General features: G+C 41.9%; 1 protein-coding gene across 3 annotated transcripts; it reads left to right on the top strand.

The window, feature by feature from the left end:
* Positions 1-1,155: 1,155 nt before the first annotated feature.
* Positions 1,156-16,700, top strand: ccdc22 (coiled-coil domain containing 22). Of its 3 annotated transcripts, XM_034537180.1 has the most exons (17): positions 1,156-1,425; positions 1,541-1,611; positions 1,804-1,981; positions 2,807-2,939; positions 3,626-3,732; positions 4,339-4,423; positions 5,758-5,927; positions 6,383-6,598; positions 7,111-7,287; positions 7,654-7,773; positions 7,882-7,998; positions 8,084-8,185; positions 14,367-14,474; positions 14,965-15,060; positions 15,206-15,265; positions 15,353-15,427; positions 15,974-16,700. In XM_034537180.1, exons 2-17 carry the CDS (start codon positions 1,562-1,564, stop codon positions 16,085-16,087), a joined length of 1,908 nt encoding a protein of 635 aa, XP_034393071.1. In that variant the 5' UTR covers positions 1,156-1,425; positions 1,541-1,561; the 3' UTR covers positions 16,088-16,700. The 3 variants fall into 3 exon arrangements, with proteins under 3 accessions (XP_034393071.1, XP_034393070.1, XP_034393072.1); XM_034537179.1 differs by having other exon boundaries at positions 1,156-1,611; XM_034537181.1 differs by having other exon boundaries at positions 1,157-1,611; positions 7,114-7,287.
* Positions 16,701-18,448: the final 1,748 nt, after the last annotated feature.

An 18,448-nucleotide genomic window follows, 5' to 3' on the forward strand; every position in this document is an offset into this window, starting at 1 on the left:
TGGACATATTCAAATATATGACCTAAAAATGGTACTAAGTACAGTACTTGAGTAAATGTAGCCTGTTTAGTCAATTTATTATAACACTACACGCACACACACACACACATACACACACAGACACCCATATATATATATATATATATACATACATACATATACTATTCAAACATTTAAAATAAATAGATAACCAAAACAATAACTAAAATGGACTCTCTGGCTCGTTTATTCTTCGATCTGGATCACATATTATTTCATCAGTAGAACTACAGTGCACTGCTGCTGGAGTCTTTCTGTCTTCCTGAATGCAGATAGTTCCTGTTTAGGAAAGCAGTGAAATCAAAAGATTCAGAGTTGGTTGTTGAAAAGTCAAACTCCAAAGACAAAAAGTAGCAAATACATGTGTTTATTGTTGTTATTGCCTTAGAAAGTTGCTATTAACGCTCACATATGAGGTGTTAAGATGGTATAATGTTCCAACACAGTTCTGAACACATCTTCAGTGTAAGCTCATAGATATTTACTATACCTGGGACAGACGTTTTCTCCCCTCCAATCTATTACTATAAGAAGTTTAACAGATTGTCAGACCCAGGACTTGGAGTTGGACAAAATATCATCCATGTAAACCCCAAAAACATGTGTGGGCAGCAGAGCCTTGCCCCAACTGCTGCCATAAGGAAATATGTTTATTTCTACCTCACTATAAAAGGGTTTGTTTGACTGAATAAACACTAATTCACTTCAGAGGATGAACCCTCTGTACGTAACACAGAGTTTAGACTTGTATATTCAAAAAAATGACAGGATATTAATCTCAAAAGTTCAGGTGTTGACATTAAACTATAGTTATAAATAAGAAAAGTGAAATTTGCAAACATAACAGAGCAACAAGCGATTGTACAGAATATACAACTAGTGTTGACTTTGCGTGCTGTTTTTAAACAGCCATGTGCAGAGAAAATAAGAGCAGTTGATGTAAATGATCACACAGTCCATCTCCGATCCTGATCCTATGCAACCAAGCATCCATCCGGCTATCCAGCACCTTTCCGGTCATGAGATTGCCTCTGGTGGAGCATGCTAGGAAGTGTAGTTCTTGACTGCTTGGTTACCGCTTGTTCTAGCTGAGATGAAACTCCACTTCCCAGAATCCTCCTGCTCAGTTCCCGTATTACTTCATTTCCACAATGAACAAGCTACACAAGTGTAGGATCTGTTAGGTTTGTAGCAGGTCGCCACGGTCATGGTAGGTTAGTATGGCACGCGCAACAATTGTTTATTGCGTCATCGAGTATGCGCGTGAGGGCCGTTAGGAGCGGCAGCTCGCGCTTAACGAGTGGCTCCTTCCGAAGTTCGCTAACAGAAGATGGAAGCTAGTTTTTTAGCCATGGGAGTCCCTCACTGATACGAGCTCACTTGACGGTAATGCACAGCCTCAGAGGCTCTGCCGTCCTCCAGTCTGCTAGTTAGGATACATCTCTATATATAGAGATATATATGTGTGTGTGTGTGTGTGTGTACACACGTCTATATATAGATCTACAGGACAACTTCAGCGATGGAAGAAGTTGACAGAATTTTGATTCATGCCCTCAAACAAGTCGGCACGTAAGTATCAGCAGCGACTTCTTAACTAATTGTGTACAAAGCCACCTGAAGAGTTGTTGAACGTGTTATTGAGCTCGTGACCAGCTGTCACGCGTGACGGGACAACGGTTGTGAAGCTCGCAGTGAACATAACTGTCAGCAGGGGAACGGAGCTCACGCCCGGTGCCTTCTTGTTGACCGTGTGCCCCACAGAGAGGTGGCTGAGGAGACGCTCAGTGTCAAACAGTTCAGCAGTGAGCTCATCGTGCAGGCGGTGGTCAGATGTATCCGGGTGATCGATCCAGGCCTGGGCAGCGCGCTGCCCACATCTCTGCCTCCAGGCATGTCTGCCCGCTTCAGGGTGGGCATGAGCTTGGCACAGGCCTGCCAGGTAAGACCCTTCTGAGTTATGGCCCACACTTATTCATTAGATCCTTCAGTAAGTGTGGTATAAGACTGAATAACAATCAATACTAACACGTGGAGGTTTAATGTGCAATATGTGGCTATAAGAAGCTCTTCAGTGTACACAAATAGTTATTTGCAAGTACACTGACATGATGTCATTCATTGACCTGAGGAAGGATTATAATAAAGACGGCCACTTAAGGCACACATGTTGGTTGGTTCCTGACCTCGGCAACCATAGTTCAAAACTCAAAGTCCACTTACTCGTTTGTTCTTGAGCTTTCAGCCAGATCTCATGGTCTTTGTCATTAGATTGCATTTTCTCAGTTGTAAAAGACAACTGAGAAAACTCCATCCACAGAGAAAGACCATGAAACGCGGTGGAAAGCCCTGGTAAAAAAGCTTTTAAATGGAGCTTAAATTAAAGTTCTTGTTAAAGGAAATGTTCTCTTGAATTAAAGTTTGTGACCTCAAAAGTATGTTCAATGAAAACCTTTTTGAGTCCTTCATTCTGAGACTTTCATGGTTCGCTTTCCTCTTTGAATCCACTTTCAAGAACATTCATGGTCATTATCAGCACTGTTTCCATTCGGTCCGTTGCAGTGAGACTACATATCGACCAGAGAGTTTATGATACATTTTATTTGTGAGAACTTTCCAGGACACCTAAGGACACTTAATTAGAAATACAGGTTGTTGTGGGCAACATTCAGATGTGTCTGTATGACTACCAGCTCAATAGAATCACCAAATAACTGCCTGTAGTTCCCCAGCAGTATTCCTAATACGCCAAACTATTGGTTTGCAGGACATTGGTTATAAAGGAGAGATCGGCTACCAGACGTTTCTATACAGCAACGAGCCAGAGATCCGCTCCCTGCTCATGTTCCTGGTGGAGAAGCTGCCCAGAGAAAGTGCAGAGGCCTCGGACCAGCCGACAGGTACGGAGATCACCGGTCTATGTCCTCCACAGTTTCATGTCACCTGTCTTTAGAGAGACAGAAATATACTATGTTTATTGTTCCATGCGTTTGTAGCTACAATGTAATGTAACACTTTTGCACTGATGATTACATTTGATACACAGGAGTAAGCACCCTTTATCAAGAATAACTGCACGTAAGCTCTATGGTTGTTTCAGTAAGTTGTTTAACAACTAGACTGTAAGTCATAAGCCTCAAGTAGGATGTCATCCCTCTTTACCAAAACAAAGATGGGGGCTAGACAAGTGAGCAGCTTTTGTTATAGTGTACCACTTTTGGGTGGGTCAACAAAACATGGTTGACATGGACCAAAATATTAGCAGACAATGTCTTGATCTATATGTATGTATGTATGTATGTATGTATATGTGTCCCTGTGTAGGTATTTCATAATGAGCGTAATGTATATGTTGATTTGAGCGTGACCAGTCAGTCACATATGAGATATCAGTCATCAAAATCCACCCCAGAAAACTGCACAGTTTCATGTTGGGGGGTTTGAATAAAAACATTGTAGCATGAAGGAAAAGAGTAAGAATCAGTAACACAGTGCTGCATAAATGAGGATGTTGGCATGACAAGGCATTTTGTCCTAACTTACCACTCATTGAAGAGTCATCTAAGGCAGTCGTCTCTTCCTGTAGGTAAATCTGTGGTCCTCCAGAGAGCCATCGCTGCTGCAATCAGAGCCCAGTTGGTCGTTCCCTGGCTGCCTCCTAACTGCAGACTGCCACTGCACACTGAAACACAAGTACACTCTTTAAAGTTGCATTTTGATGTCTGAAAAGTGCTTTACATGCATAAAAAACATGGGGATGTGTCAAGTCTATCAGCAACAAGTCTGAGAGAGTGGCCAAGGTTCATGGGTATAGTCATCTGCCACAACAAACTGATGTTATTGAAATATAAACTGGTATTTAATAATTTATTCCTGCAGTAACACAGAATTATCCTGACATTATTAAATGGAAATTTACAGCGGTAAAAATACTTTGCTTATTTATTATATTAAACAACTGTCCAACTCTATAGTCCAGACATGTTACCAAACCAAAGAAAGCTGTGATGCACGTTATATATATTTTTTTATATTTTACTCTTATTTATGTTGGGTGACTGTAGGCTTAATGCAGCCGAACTCTCTAAGAAATGAAGTAAAACTAAACATTGGTTTTAACTTATTGCAACACAATCAGGAGGATATGTCTTGAGTTGAGGCCGGGACATTCCTAGAGATAGTACAATGATTGTGTCTTGATTTTGACTTTTGCCTCTGGATGCATGATATTAACTTGTTGATTATAACATGTAACCTGTGCAGAGAGAGTCTGTTGCTTTCTGACATGTTCTTCTTTAGAGTCCAGGAGCATTGCACAGCTTCCATGTCCAGCCTCTCAGTTTGCCACACTGCACTAAAGGTCCAGGAAAGAATCAGCTAAAAGGTAGGCCTCCTGCTGCACATCAGCAAATGCTGCATGGTTTCAGTTGACCTGTTGAGTTTCCTGTTTCACCCAAGCACCTCTGGTGTTGAAAATGAAAGCCAAGGTGGAAGTGCCAACAACTGCAGTTTATCAAATGGCCACTTAAGGCTAGCTCCAAATGCAAATCTATCCCCATAGACCCCATCATGTTAAAATCAGACGACAACCTTCGGGTCTCGAAAGTGAAGCCAATGTGAAAGTGCCTTTTTAAAGCTGCATTCTCTCTGCTGACCACCAAGGGGCGACTCGTCTGGTTGTACAGAAGTCTATGCTTCATGTGTTAAAGCTGCATTCTCTCTGCTGACCACCAGGGGGCGACTCGTCTGGTTGTACAGAAGTCTATGCTTCATGTGTTAAAGCTGCATTCTCTCTAGTGACCATCAGGGGGCGACTCTTCTGGTTGTACAGAAGTCTATGCTTCATGTGTTAAAGCTGCATTCTCTCTACTGACCACCAGGGGGCGACTCTTCTGGTTGTACAGAAGTCTATGCTTCATGTGTTAAAGCTGCATTCTCTCGTGACCATCAGGGGGCGACTCCTCTGGTTGTATAGAAGTCTATGCTTCATGTGTTAAATCTGCATTCTCTCTACTGTCCACCAGGGGGCGACTCCTCTGGTTGTTATGGTAGGGGGTTTGTACTTTTATATAGCGCTTTTCAATCACTTTCACACTACTTATCATCATTCACCCATTTAAACCCTTTCATTCACTGATGGCAGTGGCTAAAGTGCCACCAGCCCATTAGGACTAACTAACATACACACATGTATACACCGTAGAACAACTACGGGAGACATCATTTGGGGTTAAGTGTCTCGCCCAAGGACACATCGACATGGGCTAGCGGAGCCGGGGATTGAACCGCCGATCCTCCACCGATTTTGAAGGATGACCCTGATCACCACTGAGCCATAGTCGCCCATATGTATAGAAGTCTATATAGATGACTCTACTTCTCTCTTGATTTATTCCCTCAGTAAACATTGTAAACATGAGTTCATGGTCTCAATCTCTCGTTTCAAGTCTTCAATACAGCTTGTTGTGCATTATGATCCATTAGAGTCAAACATACCATAAAGCAGGGGATGCTTTAGGGCGTTGCTACAAGGTGATTGATAGGTTGCTACCCTACCACAGCTGTACACGGTGTCATTCTTTCTTTGTCCAAATATGGTCAAATATGGTTCACTGTTTGCATCCAAGATGGTGACGGAGAAAATCCAAGATTGAAATTGCCAAACTTGAGGCTTAAAAACTGGCATCTACAAACTAATGAGTGCTTGTGTGCTTTCAGAGGTGAATGACTACCAGCGAGACATTCTTCCCCCTGTGACTGCCCAGCCTTCCCACCATGCTTCTGTGGTGGCGTCCATACTGGAGCAGCACATGGCTGAGCTGAGTGCTGCTCAGGAGTGGGACAGCGAGTGGAACAGTCAGGGACTTCTGTCTCGTCTCACACCACAGGTACATCCTCATTTACACTTCACACAGTTCTGTCTGTTACTGCTGTGCTTTGGTCTGAAATGGTTGTTTAATCAAGTGATCATACATTTGTACTAAAAAATGAGAACATAAGCAGATCAGAAAACATATTTATTATTAACACTATAACACTAATGACAGTAGCACTGTTGTGTGCCTTGTGATGTTCTTACTTGCAGTCCATCCAATCTCTTTCACACGCCTGTCTTGTAGGCAAGGATGTGCTGGAACCCTGCGTTGATGTGACCCTTTTCTTGGTTACTTGGTTCCATTGGTATTAGGGAGTCTTTGGTCATGTGAGACTGGTACGGTCCAAACCACTCTGACTTTCTTTTTTTGGGTTAGGTTTAGGTTTTTCCTCTGTACCTAGCAGAAGCTGTAGTGCTGATGAACATGTTTAATACAGACCTTATTAAATGAGTTTGTCTTATTGTTAGGATTATTGCTCCAGGAAACTGTCCCGGCTGCGTAAACGCATCGAGGAGCAGCTGCGTTCTGCTGCACTGCCCCCTGCTGAAAGTGCCTTTTGGGGTCCTCGCTCCACCTCCGACCTGTCTGAGATACTGCAGGCCTTCAGAGGCTCCGCCCCCTCTGAGCACATCCTGACCAAGGGCACCCACTTCACTCACACTCGGAAGTTCACCTTCACACAGGTGTGTGTGTGCGCGCGCATGTGTGAGAGAGAGAGAGAGAAGTGTCTTCATCTTCAAAAAACATTTTTATAGAACTGCTTTTAAGTGATGTCGTCCTTTTATGCAGTTTCCCCTATTTTAGTTTGTCTGTTCTGCTTTATTTTGTATTTGTAATTTGCTATTCCTCTATTGTGTTCATTGCCTGTATGGCATTGTCTCCTTTGCCTCATGTATTTTCTGAAATGTTTACTTGTATTGATGTTATGTTTTTACCTTGCTTATATGTAGAGCACTTTGTAAACTCTGTTTTTAAAGGTGCTATATAAATAAATGTAGTAGTAGTAGTATTATTATTATTATTATTATTATCTTTGTTGTTCATCGGTGTTGATTGTCAGCGTATTTGTTGTCTACTGTTGTTGTTTGTTATGTTTAACGTCCTATGTTGCACCACCCACCACGCTAAGTTCCTTGTAAGTGTAAACCTACTTGGCTAATAAAAAAGTTTCTGATTCTGATAAATGTCCGTCCAGCAGCAGGCGGCAGCAGGAACCAGCACCTCCATCCCCGCCGGCCATCAATCAGAGAGTGATATCCAGCTGCGTCAGCAGGACGAGCAGCTTTCCCTCCAGGAGCACTTCCAGCAGCTCTGCAGTGATGTTGAACAGCTCACAACAGACATGAAGCACATGAGTGTCACCAATGCACAGGTAACGCACACAAAGAACCGATGACGTGGCCTAGACATGACGGGGCACAGCTGTGAACTCAAATGTTGGATATCCTGCTATTTGTTTTACATCTTGATCAGATTCTGGCTTCCAACTGTGAATCTGAGCATTCACTCCAACTCATAGTCAGAAACGGGTTGATGACTGTTTCATGTAGATTCTGATTCACAAAACTAGTTCCTCCATAAAATACCACAAGCTCCATCATAGTGGTGAGAAGGCAGACATATCTACGGCGGATATGTCCAACACTCTGCAGCTCGCACCAAAACAAGCTAGATTGATACATTGCACTACAGGTAAGAGGGAGATTATTGTCTCATGTGTGATGTGTTATATGTCCAGGTGTTGGATGAGCTGAAGCAGAGAGATCTAGGGAACTCTGAAAACAAGGACAAGATGCAGGTAAAGAAGAAAACCATCGACCTGCTGCCAGACACGGACAACAACATGCTGAAGCTTCAGGTAGGAGGGCCGAGTGAGACCTCTGAAAACTGCTGGCTGGAGACCAGTTATCAAACCCGGCAGGGAAAGTCAGGCATGTAGTGGAAACCTGTGTGTTTCTTCCTCCAGGCTCTGGTGGAGGCCAGTGCCAAGCGGGTGGTGAACCTGGCCTCTCAGTGGGAGAAGCACCGCGCCCCACTCATCGACGAGCACCGCAGGCTCAAAGAAATCTGCAGCAACCAGGATGTAAGTGATGCCTTTCAAAGGATTTGTGTCTTTATTTGATCCAATTAAAACTTTGTTTTTGATCATTCGTCTCCATCTTCCTCAGCTTGAGTCGTCCAGAAAGCTGTCTGAAATCAAGTCTCTGCATGATAAGATCCGTGTGTCTACAGAGGAGGCCAAGAAAAAGGAAGAAATCTACAAACAACTGGTAATGAACTGAATTTACATTCTTTTAACATAACTTTTAGTTTATATTTACTTTTTTTTTTTTTTTTTGAACTCACTTTTTTTTAATTTAGTTTTCAACAACAAACAATATGTATTTTCATACAGTCGCTTCCTGTCAATTTTTCAGTTGTATGTCTTGGTACACATGATATTCAGGTACAGTGTACAACACATAAAGAACAACAAACATCAACGGTGCTCATTCCAAGAATGAAAAGAAGAGGAGAAATGAGGATAATGAAAAGATTGCATAAAATAGAAATTAAATACAAATGATACAAATGAAATAAAATAAATAGTTTGAATAATGATTGTCCACTCCTGAGTGTATGTGCTATATATGCTTTTCATAGAGGATTGTGTATGATGTGTGTGTGTGCACAGAGACAGTTAACGAGAGCAGTTCAACCAGAGGGCCGAGCAACATTCAGTAATAACAATCATTGTAGTAACAATGTGCGACAGGACCCCACCGTTTGGTAAAGATGAATATGTGATTCGCTCCATTTGATAGATGTCCCATACTTTTTGGATCCATAAGTCGTATGTTGGGGGATCCTGTTTTAAACCCTTCAATGCTGCTGTAAGTAATATGTTCAGGAGGTATTCTTTGGCCCTCCCATCCAGGCCTTCAGGTATCACTCCCAATAGTGCTACTGTAGGGTCTTGTTGGATGTCCTGTTGGAAGATTTCTTTGAGGGCATCAAAGACTTCTCTCCAGTATGTATTTAATTTAGGGCGTAGCCAGAATATATGTGTATGATTGGCAGCGCTTCCACAGTTGGAATGTGTTGGGCCATCTTAGCTACTATTTCTGGTGTTCTGAATAATCTGGTGATTATTTTCCATTTAAATTCCCTCCAAGTGAGTTTGTAACTAGGTGTGCTTCTGTGCACATTTCCTCCCAGGTATTCTGTGGTATGATTGTGTTCATTTCCGCTTCCCACCTCTGCTTTATCTGTTGGGAATTATGTAGATTCATAGATAGAAATATGCTATATAATGGACTTATTGTTTTCTTATCTTCATTCCCCATCTGTATCTCGATTAAAAACCTTTCTAGGGGTGTACGTTTCACAAGCTTTCCCCACTCTGTGTGTTGTTAGAAAAGTTCTTAATTGTAGGTACCTGTAGAAATCGGTTTTGGGAAGATCAAAATCTTTTTCCAGCTGCTCGAATGTCTTGAGGTTATCCTCATTAAATAACTGGTGCAGGTGAGCCAGTCCCATGTCTGACCACTTTCTAAAGCCCGTATCCAGATTGTTGGGTGTGAAGGTCTTCATAGATCTGATGCTCGTTAGTAATGAAATAAACTTTGGAAGCCCAAAAGCTGTCTGTATTTTGTTCCAGATTTTAAGAGTAATCTTAGTCCACTCTGCCACTTCTTTTACGGGCGCATCTGAAAAAGGCAAGACTTGTAAGGGCTCTGGGCATGTTTTCCTCAATATTAAGCCAGCGAGTGTATGTGCCATTCTGAATCCACACTATCAGAGGTTTCATTTGTGCAGCCCAGAAGTAATATTTTAAGTTTGGGAGTTTAAGGCCTCCATTTAGTTTAGAGAGCTGTAATGTTTTAAGTCTAATTCTAGGACGCTTTTTTTGCCAGATAAATTTAGAAATGATTTTATCCAGGTTATCAAAACTAGATTTTGGAATTTCTATAGGTAGCATCTGAAATAAGTAGAGAAGTCTGGGCAGGACGTTCATGTGAATACTTTCAACACGACCGAGCTGGGACAAAGGGAGCGTAGACCATCGTTCCAGGTCACTGTCAATGCACCGAATCATTCTACTATAATTGGCCTCATATAACTTCTGTAGGGATGAGGGGATGTATATACCAAGGTACTTTATACCGTCATTTGGCCATTTAAATCCACTTTGGAGTTTTACATTTCTTGAGATGTTTCCATTGATATCCATAGCCTCTGTTTATTCCACATTTACCTTATATCCAGAGTAGTATCCATACTGTGAGATGAGTTCCTTTAGATGTGGTATTGTTGATGCAGGTTGGGTCAGATATAATAATACATCATCAGCGTAAAGTGATATGTTATGCTCTTCTTTATGTATTACAGTTCCTTTTATTTTATTATCATCTCTGATAAGCTGGGCTAGGGGTTCGATACTAACAGCAGGGGGATAAAGGGAGCCTTGTCTGCAGCCGCGTTCCAATGTGAATCTTTGTGATCTATATCCATTCACTTTAACAGCTGCTTGAGGTGACGAATATAGTGTTTGTATCCAATTCAAGAAGTTGGGGCCAAATTTGAATCGTTTTAGTGTTTGGAATAGATAATGCCACGATACCTGGTCAAATGCTTTTTGAGCATCTAGAGACAAAATCATAGCTTCTACTTTCTCTTCTTTTTGATGGGATATTATGTTTAATAAGCGTTGTAAGTTATCACCATAGTATCTTCCAGTGATAAATCCCGTCTGATCAGGATGGATGATTTTAGTGATTATATGATTGACTCTTCTTGATAGGATTGCTGTTAGAATGCACAGGTCCCCGTTCAGCAGTGATATTGGTCTATATGATTGGCACTCTGTGGGGTCTTTTCCTTCTTTATGAATTACCACTATAGTTGCCTCAGCCCAAGATGGTGCCATGGTTTTAGATTCTAATGCATGGTGGTATGCTTTCAGCAACAGTGGTGATAACATATCCTTGAAGGTTTTATAAAATTCATTAATATATCCATCTGGTCCTGGGCTTTTATTATTTTTGAGTGTTGGGATCACCTGCTTGATCTCCCATTCCTCAATAGGCTTATCTAATTCCTTGGCTGCTGATTCTGTCAGTTCAGTTAATTTTATAGGATTTAGGAACTCTGTAAGTTTTGCATTATCAGAGCAGGTATCTGTATTTTTGTATAAGGATTTGTAAAACTCTGCGAAGGATTCTGCTATTTTATCTGGTTTTGTAACAAAAGTTTCTTTTGATTTAATTTTCTGTACTGTATTAGATGATTGTTTTTTTCTTAATCCAAAAGCTAGTAATCTGCTTGCTTTGTTACCGTGTTCATAGTATCTTTGGTTCGTGAATCTTAAACTTCCCTCAATTTGATCTGATAGTAGGCTGTTGAGTCCTCTTCGGGTTGACTTGAGGTCATTTAGGAGATTGGCTGATGCAGATTGTTTATGTTTATGTTCTAAGTCTTTTATTTTATCTTCCAATTCTTTCTGTTTGGACTCTTTTCCTCTTCTCTTAGCAGAGGTGAATGAAATAATACGTCCTCTGATGTATGCTTTGGCACAATCCCAGAGTATAAGAGGTGTCGTTTCCTCCAAGGTATTGATATCCAAGTATTCCTTGAGTTCTGCTGTAATAAAGGAGGTAAATGCTTTATCATTAAGGAGAGATGCATTAAGTCTCCATTGTTTAGAGGTTGGTCTTTGGCCTATGTCCCATTTTAATGCCACGGGTGCGTGGTCGGATATAGTTATAGGAAGAATCTCAATGTCCACTATCCTATGTAGCTCTGCTTTCATGGTAAAGAAATAATCGATCCGTGAATAGGATGTGTGTCTGTTTGAGTAGAACGTGAAATCCCTGCTTCTCGGGAACTTGATTCTCCACATATCTACAAGGCCTCCAGGATTGGTATTTGAGCATTCTACTCGTTCTAGAGAGCGGAGTTTTAGAGGCAGGTTGTCGGTCCATTAGTCGTGACATTACACAATTGAGGTCTCCTCCCATCAGTAGCAGCCCTGTACTACATTGTAGGATCTTATTGAACAATGTCCTGATAAAGCCAGGCTCGTCTTCGTTAGGTGCATATACATTAATGAGGGATACTTCTGTGCCATCAATTAATCCGTTAACTAAGATATATCTCCCCTCTGTGTCTTTGTGTACTAGTGTTTGTGTGAAATTAATTTGTCTGTGTATGAGTATGGATACTCCCTTTTTTCTCCCCGATCGGTGTGACGAGTAATATACTTTATCTGCCCAGGACCTTCTCAACTTTTCATGTTCAGCGTCAGATAAATGTGTTTCCTGGAGGAATGCAATGTGGCAGTTGGCTTGTTTCATCTGATGTAGAATGTTCTTTCTCTTAACAGGGCTATGAAGGCCTTTGACATTATAACTTATCACTTTTAGCGGGTCCATTGTGTGAAGTATTACATTTTCATATTTTGGGAGTTTGTGTAGAGAGATGGGAAGCGGAGGCAAACAGCCAGCACATGGGCCATGCATCTTGTTATGTGGAGTGTGGAGAGTTGGACTAGATAATGAAACCAATAGGGATGGGGTAGAAGAGGGTATTTAAGAAAAATGGATGATGAGCTTGTTGTTCTAATAAACAATGTAGGATCCCCAGGGAACAGTGGGATCAGAACAAGGGGAATGCAACAGTCTGGACTGCTGTTAACTAACATTAGCAACAGTCCGGTGGGACCTAGTCCCTTAGCCACTAAAGGCAAACAGCAACGGTGCACAGTCGAGATAGAAATGACTATGCTATGGGTGTGCTAAGATAAGGAATAGAGAAAGTAAGAAGAAAAAGAAAAGTCGACACAGAAAAGGACAGTGTCGAGTAACGGCCATTCAGGCCCCTGCAGTTCTTGGCATACATGTGTAAAGTCAAACAGCTCCTTGTGGTGCAGTAGTGTTTGGTTGCACACAGAGCTAAAGGCGTACCAGTATTCTCCTCTTATGGAAGCTGCCAGTGAGCAAGTAAAGTAGAATGATACAAACAATATGAATAGAAATAACGGGCACATTATAAGGGTTTGTTTCCTTGTAATGGAGACGGGTATATACACAAATATTAACTGAGACACATTTTTCCTTTTCTCTTATCAGGTGTGATTCGAGTAATGTTTTGAAAATATATATATTTGAATATAAAATAAAGTAGAAAATAATGATGTGCCAGTATGTGAAATTGCAGAACTCACTGGTCAGTCCTTACTGTAGTTAACAGTACTGATAGGGATACATTTAGTCTGCGGCCTCAGTAGATGGGATGACTTTCTTCCGGACATACTCCGTGGCTTTGCCGGGATCCAGAAACTCCTCGTCTTCGTTGTTATGCGAAATCCGGAGTCTTGCCGGGTACAGTAGGCCGTAGCGGACTCCTTTCCTTCCTCGCAGAGTCCTCCGTATGACCGTGAACGCGGCTCTGGCTTTAGCAACGCTGGGTGTGTAGTCTGGGAAGATAGAGATCCGGTTCCCGTTGTAGACCAGCGGCGCTCTCCTTAGGATCTCTGCGGCATCTCCGTCATTGTGTACTTTAGCGATGATCACTCGTGGTTTCTCCCGGTCTCCTGGTTTCCTGGTGGCGGCTGTGCGGTGCGATCGGTCGATCTTTATGTCCCGGTCCAGCTGCAGGACTTCTTTAATAACTTTGGCAACTATTTTAGGGGAGCTGGAGTCCGGTTGTTCTTGAATGCCGGCTATTCGGATATTACACAGTCTCATTCTCCCCTCCATATCCTCGCATCGGTCTGTTAGAGTTGTGACCTGTCTTTGAAGGCTGGTTATCGTAACTTCTTGTGCGGCCACCTCGTCGGACCATGTTGATAAGCCGCCCTTCACGTCTTGTATGTCGGCTTTCATGTGGTCTACTTCTGTTTGGATAGCGGTCGTGTTTTTAGAAATTTCGGACCGCACCGCTTGTAATTCAGACTTGAGTGAATTGAAATCTTCCGCTAGCGCACTTTTGAGTTCCTCTCTTATAATTTTGGAAATCTCTCCCTTCAGGGAAGATAAGATGTCCGCTTTCATCCGTTCGGTCATACCTGGGCTTTCACTGCGGGTGGGAGAGGGTTGGTCCGGGTCACCTGGTCGGATCTGCCTTGTGGTTCTTGTAGGCCGTGATGAGCTACCGCCGGATTTATATTTGTATTTCTGAAGCTTTTCCGCCATTCAAAAATGATGTAGCTTGCATAAGTCAGCTGTTGGCCCCTTTGTGATGTCCTCGGTGAGCTTTGAGGCTGGTATTCTTGAAATAGTAGCTGTTTTTATGTAAAATATTGTTGGTTCTGCAGGAGCACTGACATTAGCGTCTTACTCCATATCTTGCTCACTAGCGCCCCCTATATTTACATTTTTGACACTGGCTTGTTTGAACGTTAATTAATGCATTATTAGTTGTGTGCTGAATGTGTCTGACCGTTTGTATCGTTTATTTTCTCTAACGTAGGTAACGGAGTTAGAAAACCTTCCTCAGGATGCGTCTCGGTCAGCATACACTCAGAGGATCCTCGAGATCGTCAGCAACATTAAGAAGCAGAAGGAGGAGATTACCAAGGTATGATCTAAAGCAAATTACAAGACTGGACATAAGTAAACAAGCAAATGATATTTAGTTTGAATAGATTCTCTTTGTAAGCAGTCTCTTGATATATGACAACTTTGATTTCTATGCAGTCAGTGAAAGAAATCCCAAATCCTCTGCACAGCGATATAAAGACTTCTATATATATATATATATATATATATATATATATATATATATATATATATATATATATATATATACAAACACAAACAATGTGGCTCCGTTTGGTTAAAAGTCCTTGCCTTTTCTGATGCCGCTAGCTTCCTGCAACCTGTTACTTTGGCCGTCGCAATGCTGCAAGACCTGACTTACAGCTCTTATTGTGACTTTCGACTGTGTTTAGGCTCCTTGTAAAAAATGCATAAGAAATAAAAGATAATCAATGGTTTCTTTGCAAAGCTGATGTACTTGCTGTGCATCAGCTGTTCCCTCGTCACCACTGTGCTCACATTCCTTTCAGATTTTGTCAGACACGAAGGAGCTTCAGAAAGAGATCAACAGCCTTACAGGAAAACTGGACCGGACCTTTGCTGTCACTGATGAGCTGGTCTTCAAGGTAGCACAGGCCATTTTTCTCAATTAATTTAAGTTCATTACAAAAGAACCACTATGTGTGCTATGTAATCGTGAGGATTCTTGAACTGTTCTTTGTGGAACACATTTTTCATGTTTTTAATTCATTAATGTTTTGTCATTTGAAGGACGCCAAAAAAGATGAATCCGTCCGCAAATCGTACAAGTACCTGGCTGCCCTGCATGAAGTATGTCATCATGGTCGTCTGGTTTCTTCTTATATCTGTTGCTCCTATCAGAGAATGTGTTACATGTCATCTCTCCATCTTCCACAGAACTGTAATCAGTTGATCCAAACCATCGAGGACACCGGTACAATCTTGAGAGAGATCCGAGATCTCGAGGAGCAGGTAGGAGTTTATCGCTCTGTACACGGCAATACTTCAGAGTTCAATATCATCTTTGTGTCCAGTACAGATGTTAGCCTAGCTTAGCATAGAGATGTAGCAGCCCTTCAAAGGCCATCTTGTTGACGTATAACATGTGTATTTAACACATATAGACTTGTTGTTGCAGTAGAAACACCAAAGTAAGTGCCAGCATATCTCAGTCTTGTTCCAGAGGTTGTAGGAGTGTCTTTGTGATGTTTTTTAAGCAGTCCCATTTTCTATAATCTATTTCTTAACCACTGAATACCAGAATTCCAAAGATTTACGTCTTCGTTCTAAACATGTCTTGAACCTGTATATAAATGTAAATATATGTAAGTAGCCTTATCACTCGGCTGGACTCGGAAGGAATTTGAGTATTTCCCCAAAGGTGTGTGTGTATATGTATATGTATGTATGTGTGTATATTTATTTATTTAAATTGTTTTTATTTAAATGCAGCAGGACTTTCAGAGATTTACTGTACAAGGAAGTATATTTTTCATTGGCATCTTGAATTGTCCACAGATTGAGACAGAAAACGTTAGTAAAACGGTGGCTAACCTGGAGAGGATCCAGGACGACTACAAGGCTATTCGACAGGAGAACTCTGCCCTCGCTGCCAAAGTCAGAGAAGGCTGAAGAAGCCCCGGTTTGTTGAGGCCAAGGTTTAGGTCAAAACCTGGATCTCTATGGACCTGAATGGGAATGAAAACAGCACTCTAGTTTTCACACTGAAGAGACCGCTGTTCATGAGCAACGCCCTCTGTTGCCATTGGATACCTGCTTTTCTTTAGAAAGGCCAGCTGATCTTGGAACCATGGAACTAACATGGCATTTTAATGCACAACCTGTATGAATGGATGAAGATGACAACTAGTGTTTAATTTCAAACTGATTTCTACGGCTGGACGTGCTCTCTGAGGGTCTATGCACTGGTCTTGAAACATGACCGTGGACAACAGAGGGGGCTGTCAGACCTTCTCTGAACTAAATTCATTCATATCGATGTTTGAAATGTTTTCGTAAGATATCTTGATTTAAACTGAAATCTTTGTTCAGGAATTTTTAATATGGTAATTATTCCACAATTTTCATACATTTGTAGTTCCTTTTTGTTGTCATTATTATATTGGAACTGAATATGTTGAGTGAATGTCATTTGAATGTAGTCCATTAATAATGTTGTCCAGCCACATCAGCAAAGTATTGTTGTATATATGGTACCAGAATAAAGATGCCTTACAAACTTGAAGAGCAGCTCTTGTCAGCCTCAGGAAGATGTGGTCATGATGAGTGGACCTCCTCTGATTGACAGCATCTACACCGCCAAGCGCAGTTGCACTTTTAACACCAATTTTGTAGGCAAATATTTAGGTTGTAATGTATGGAAGAATATCGTTTTCTGATTCATAGTTGAATGTCGCTGTTCCATTGCCATAGGACTGCAGTCAATCCTCTCCATCAGCATGAACCGATTGGTAAATGGGTAAAGCTTGGATTATAAATGGATTAGCACCTTTCTGAGGCAACATTTTGAACTCCACTTGCTCCAATGGTTCAAAAGGACACAGGATTGATAGAATGTTCCGTACAGTGGGAAGAGCCAGAGACGGGTCCAGTTGCTTCAGTTTAGGCAATTTACATGGCGCACCAATGAATCGGCATACGAACGGGTTGACTACGGAAGGGCAGAACGCATCTCCCATTCACTGGTCTCCCCTTGTGGGTGCCATCCCAGCCCGACAGAGAAGCTTTTGTGGTGGTCACTTTCCTGGCCAGGGTGGAACAGGAACACCCTGAGTCAGAAATCCTGCGCTCTTCCAGTCTGGAAACTCACACCTAATGGTTACCACCGCAGTGAGGATAGCCACGTTGCCCGTGTAAAACAGTGCTAGATTTGTCTGCATAGTCTCTCTATCTGAAGCTATATAATCCAAACTGAGTCCTAATAAAATAACATTGAGCAGGCATGACCATGCTCTCCTCCACATTTATCTGAAACCCTAGATTTACCAAGTGCATCAACGTGACCACCTGGCGGATGGTTGCTGTCACTAATGAGTGGCCACCCAACTGCTTAAAAAAAGGGGCTTTTATGATTTTACTAATACTCTTGGTCTCAGAGACCGACTGAATGGAACCGCAACAGAGAAGCGTGTGTCAACATCCTGAATATGTATGTCCTTAGATGGCGGTTTAGGGCATGGAGATCTAGAATGGCGTTCACCCCCTTACCTCCCCTTTCTTTGGGAATAGGAAATACCTCGAGGAGAAACAGCGGTGGGTGTCCTCAGGAGGGACATTTCTCCAGGAGGCAAGTTGAGCTCTCCTTAGCAGGTAACATTTCAGCACCTCATCCTAAATCTTTTTCCGTCCACATCTTCTCTGCATGAAGGTGAAGCCTGCACCGGACCTTGAGAGACGATAGTGTAAAGGAGCTTTATGGTCTATTTTTGTATGTTCACACTATCTTGTTTGTAGCTCAGTGAAAGTAGGGAACATTTACTTCCCAGTCTTTTATGATTTCGTCAGTTTCTTACCGTCAAACCTAGATGTTGCAACCTCTGCTTGAACGAAGGGCCATGATATGCTGAGTCTGGTAGCTGTGTGCACAGGTCCTCCGTGGCCCTGCTGATGCCCCCTCTCCTCTCTTCCTCCTTCTGTTTCATGGATTGTGGAGGTCTGGATCGTGGTCCATGCCTACTACTCATTATTAATAATTTGTCATATTCATTGAATGTGTTTATGTAACTCTGTAACTCTGTTCATTCTGTACACATGACATCTATTCATCTGTCCATCCGGGGAGAGGGATCCTCCTCTGTTGCTCTCCTGAAGGTTTCTTCACTTTTTTCCCTGTCAAAGGTTATTTTTGGGGAGTTTTTCCTGATTCGATGTGAGGTCAAAGGTCAGGGATGTCGTATGTGTACAGATTGTAAAGCCCTCTGAGGGGAGTTTGTGATTTTGGGCTATCAAAATAAACTGAATTTAATTGAAGAT

Source organism: Cyclopterus lumpus, chromosome 7 (assembly GCF_009769545.1).
Source record: "Cyclopterus lumpus isolate fCycLum1 chromosome 7, fCycLum1.pri, whole genome shotgun sequence".
Classification (NCBI taxonomy): domain Eukaryota; kingdom Metazoa; phylum Chordata; class Actinopteri; order Perciformes; family Cyclopteridae; genus Cyclopterus; species Cyclopterus lumpus.

Coding starts and splice junctions, on each gene's coding strand:
- ccdc22 (XM_034537179.1), top strand. CDS start 1,562: ATGGAAGAAGTTGACAGAATTTTGATTCATGCCCTCAAACAAGTCGGC. Junction 15,061..15,205: donor CTGATGAGCTGGTCTTCAAG/GTAGCACAGGCC, acceptor TGTCATTTGAAG/GACGCCAAAAAAGATGAATC. Junction 15,266..15,352: donor ACCTGGCTGCCCTGCATGAA/GTATGTCATCAT, acceptor CATCTTCCACAG/AACTGTAATCAGTTGATCCA.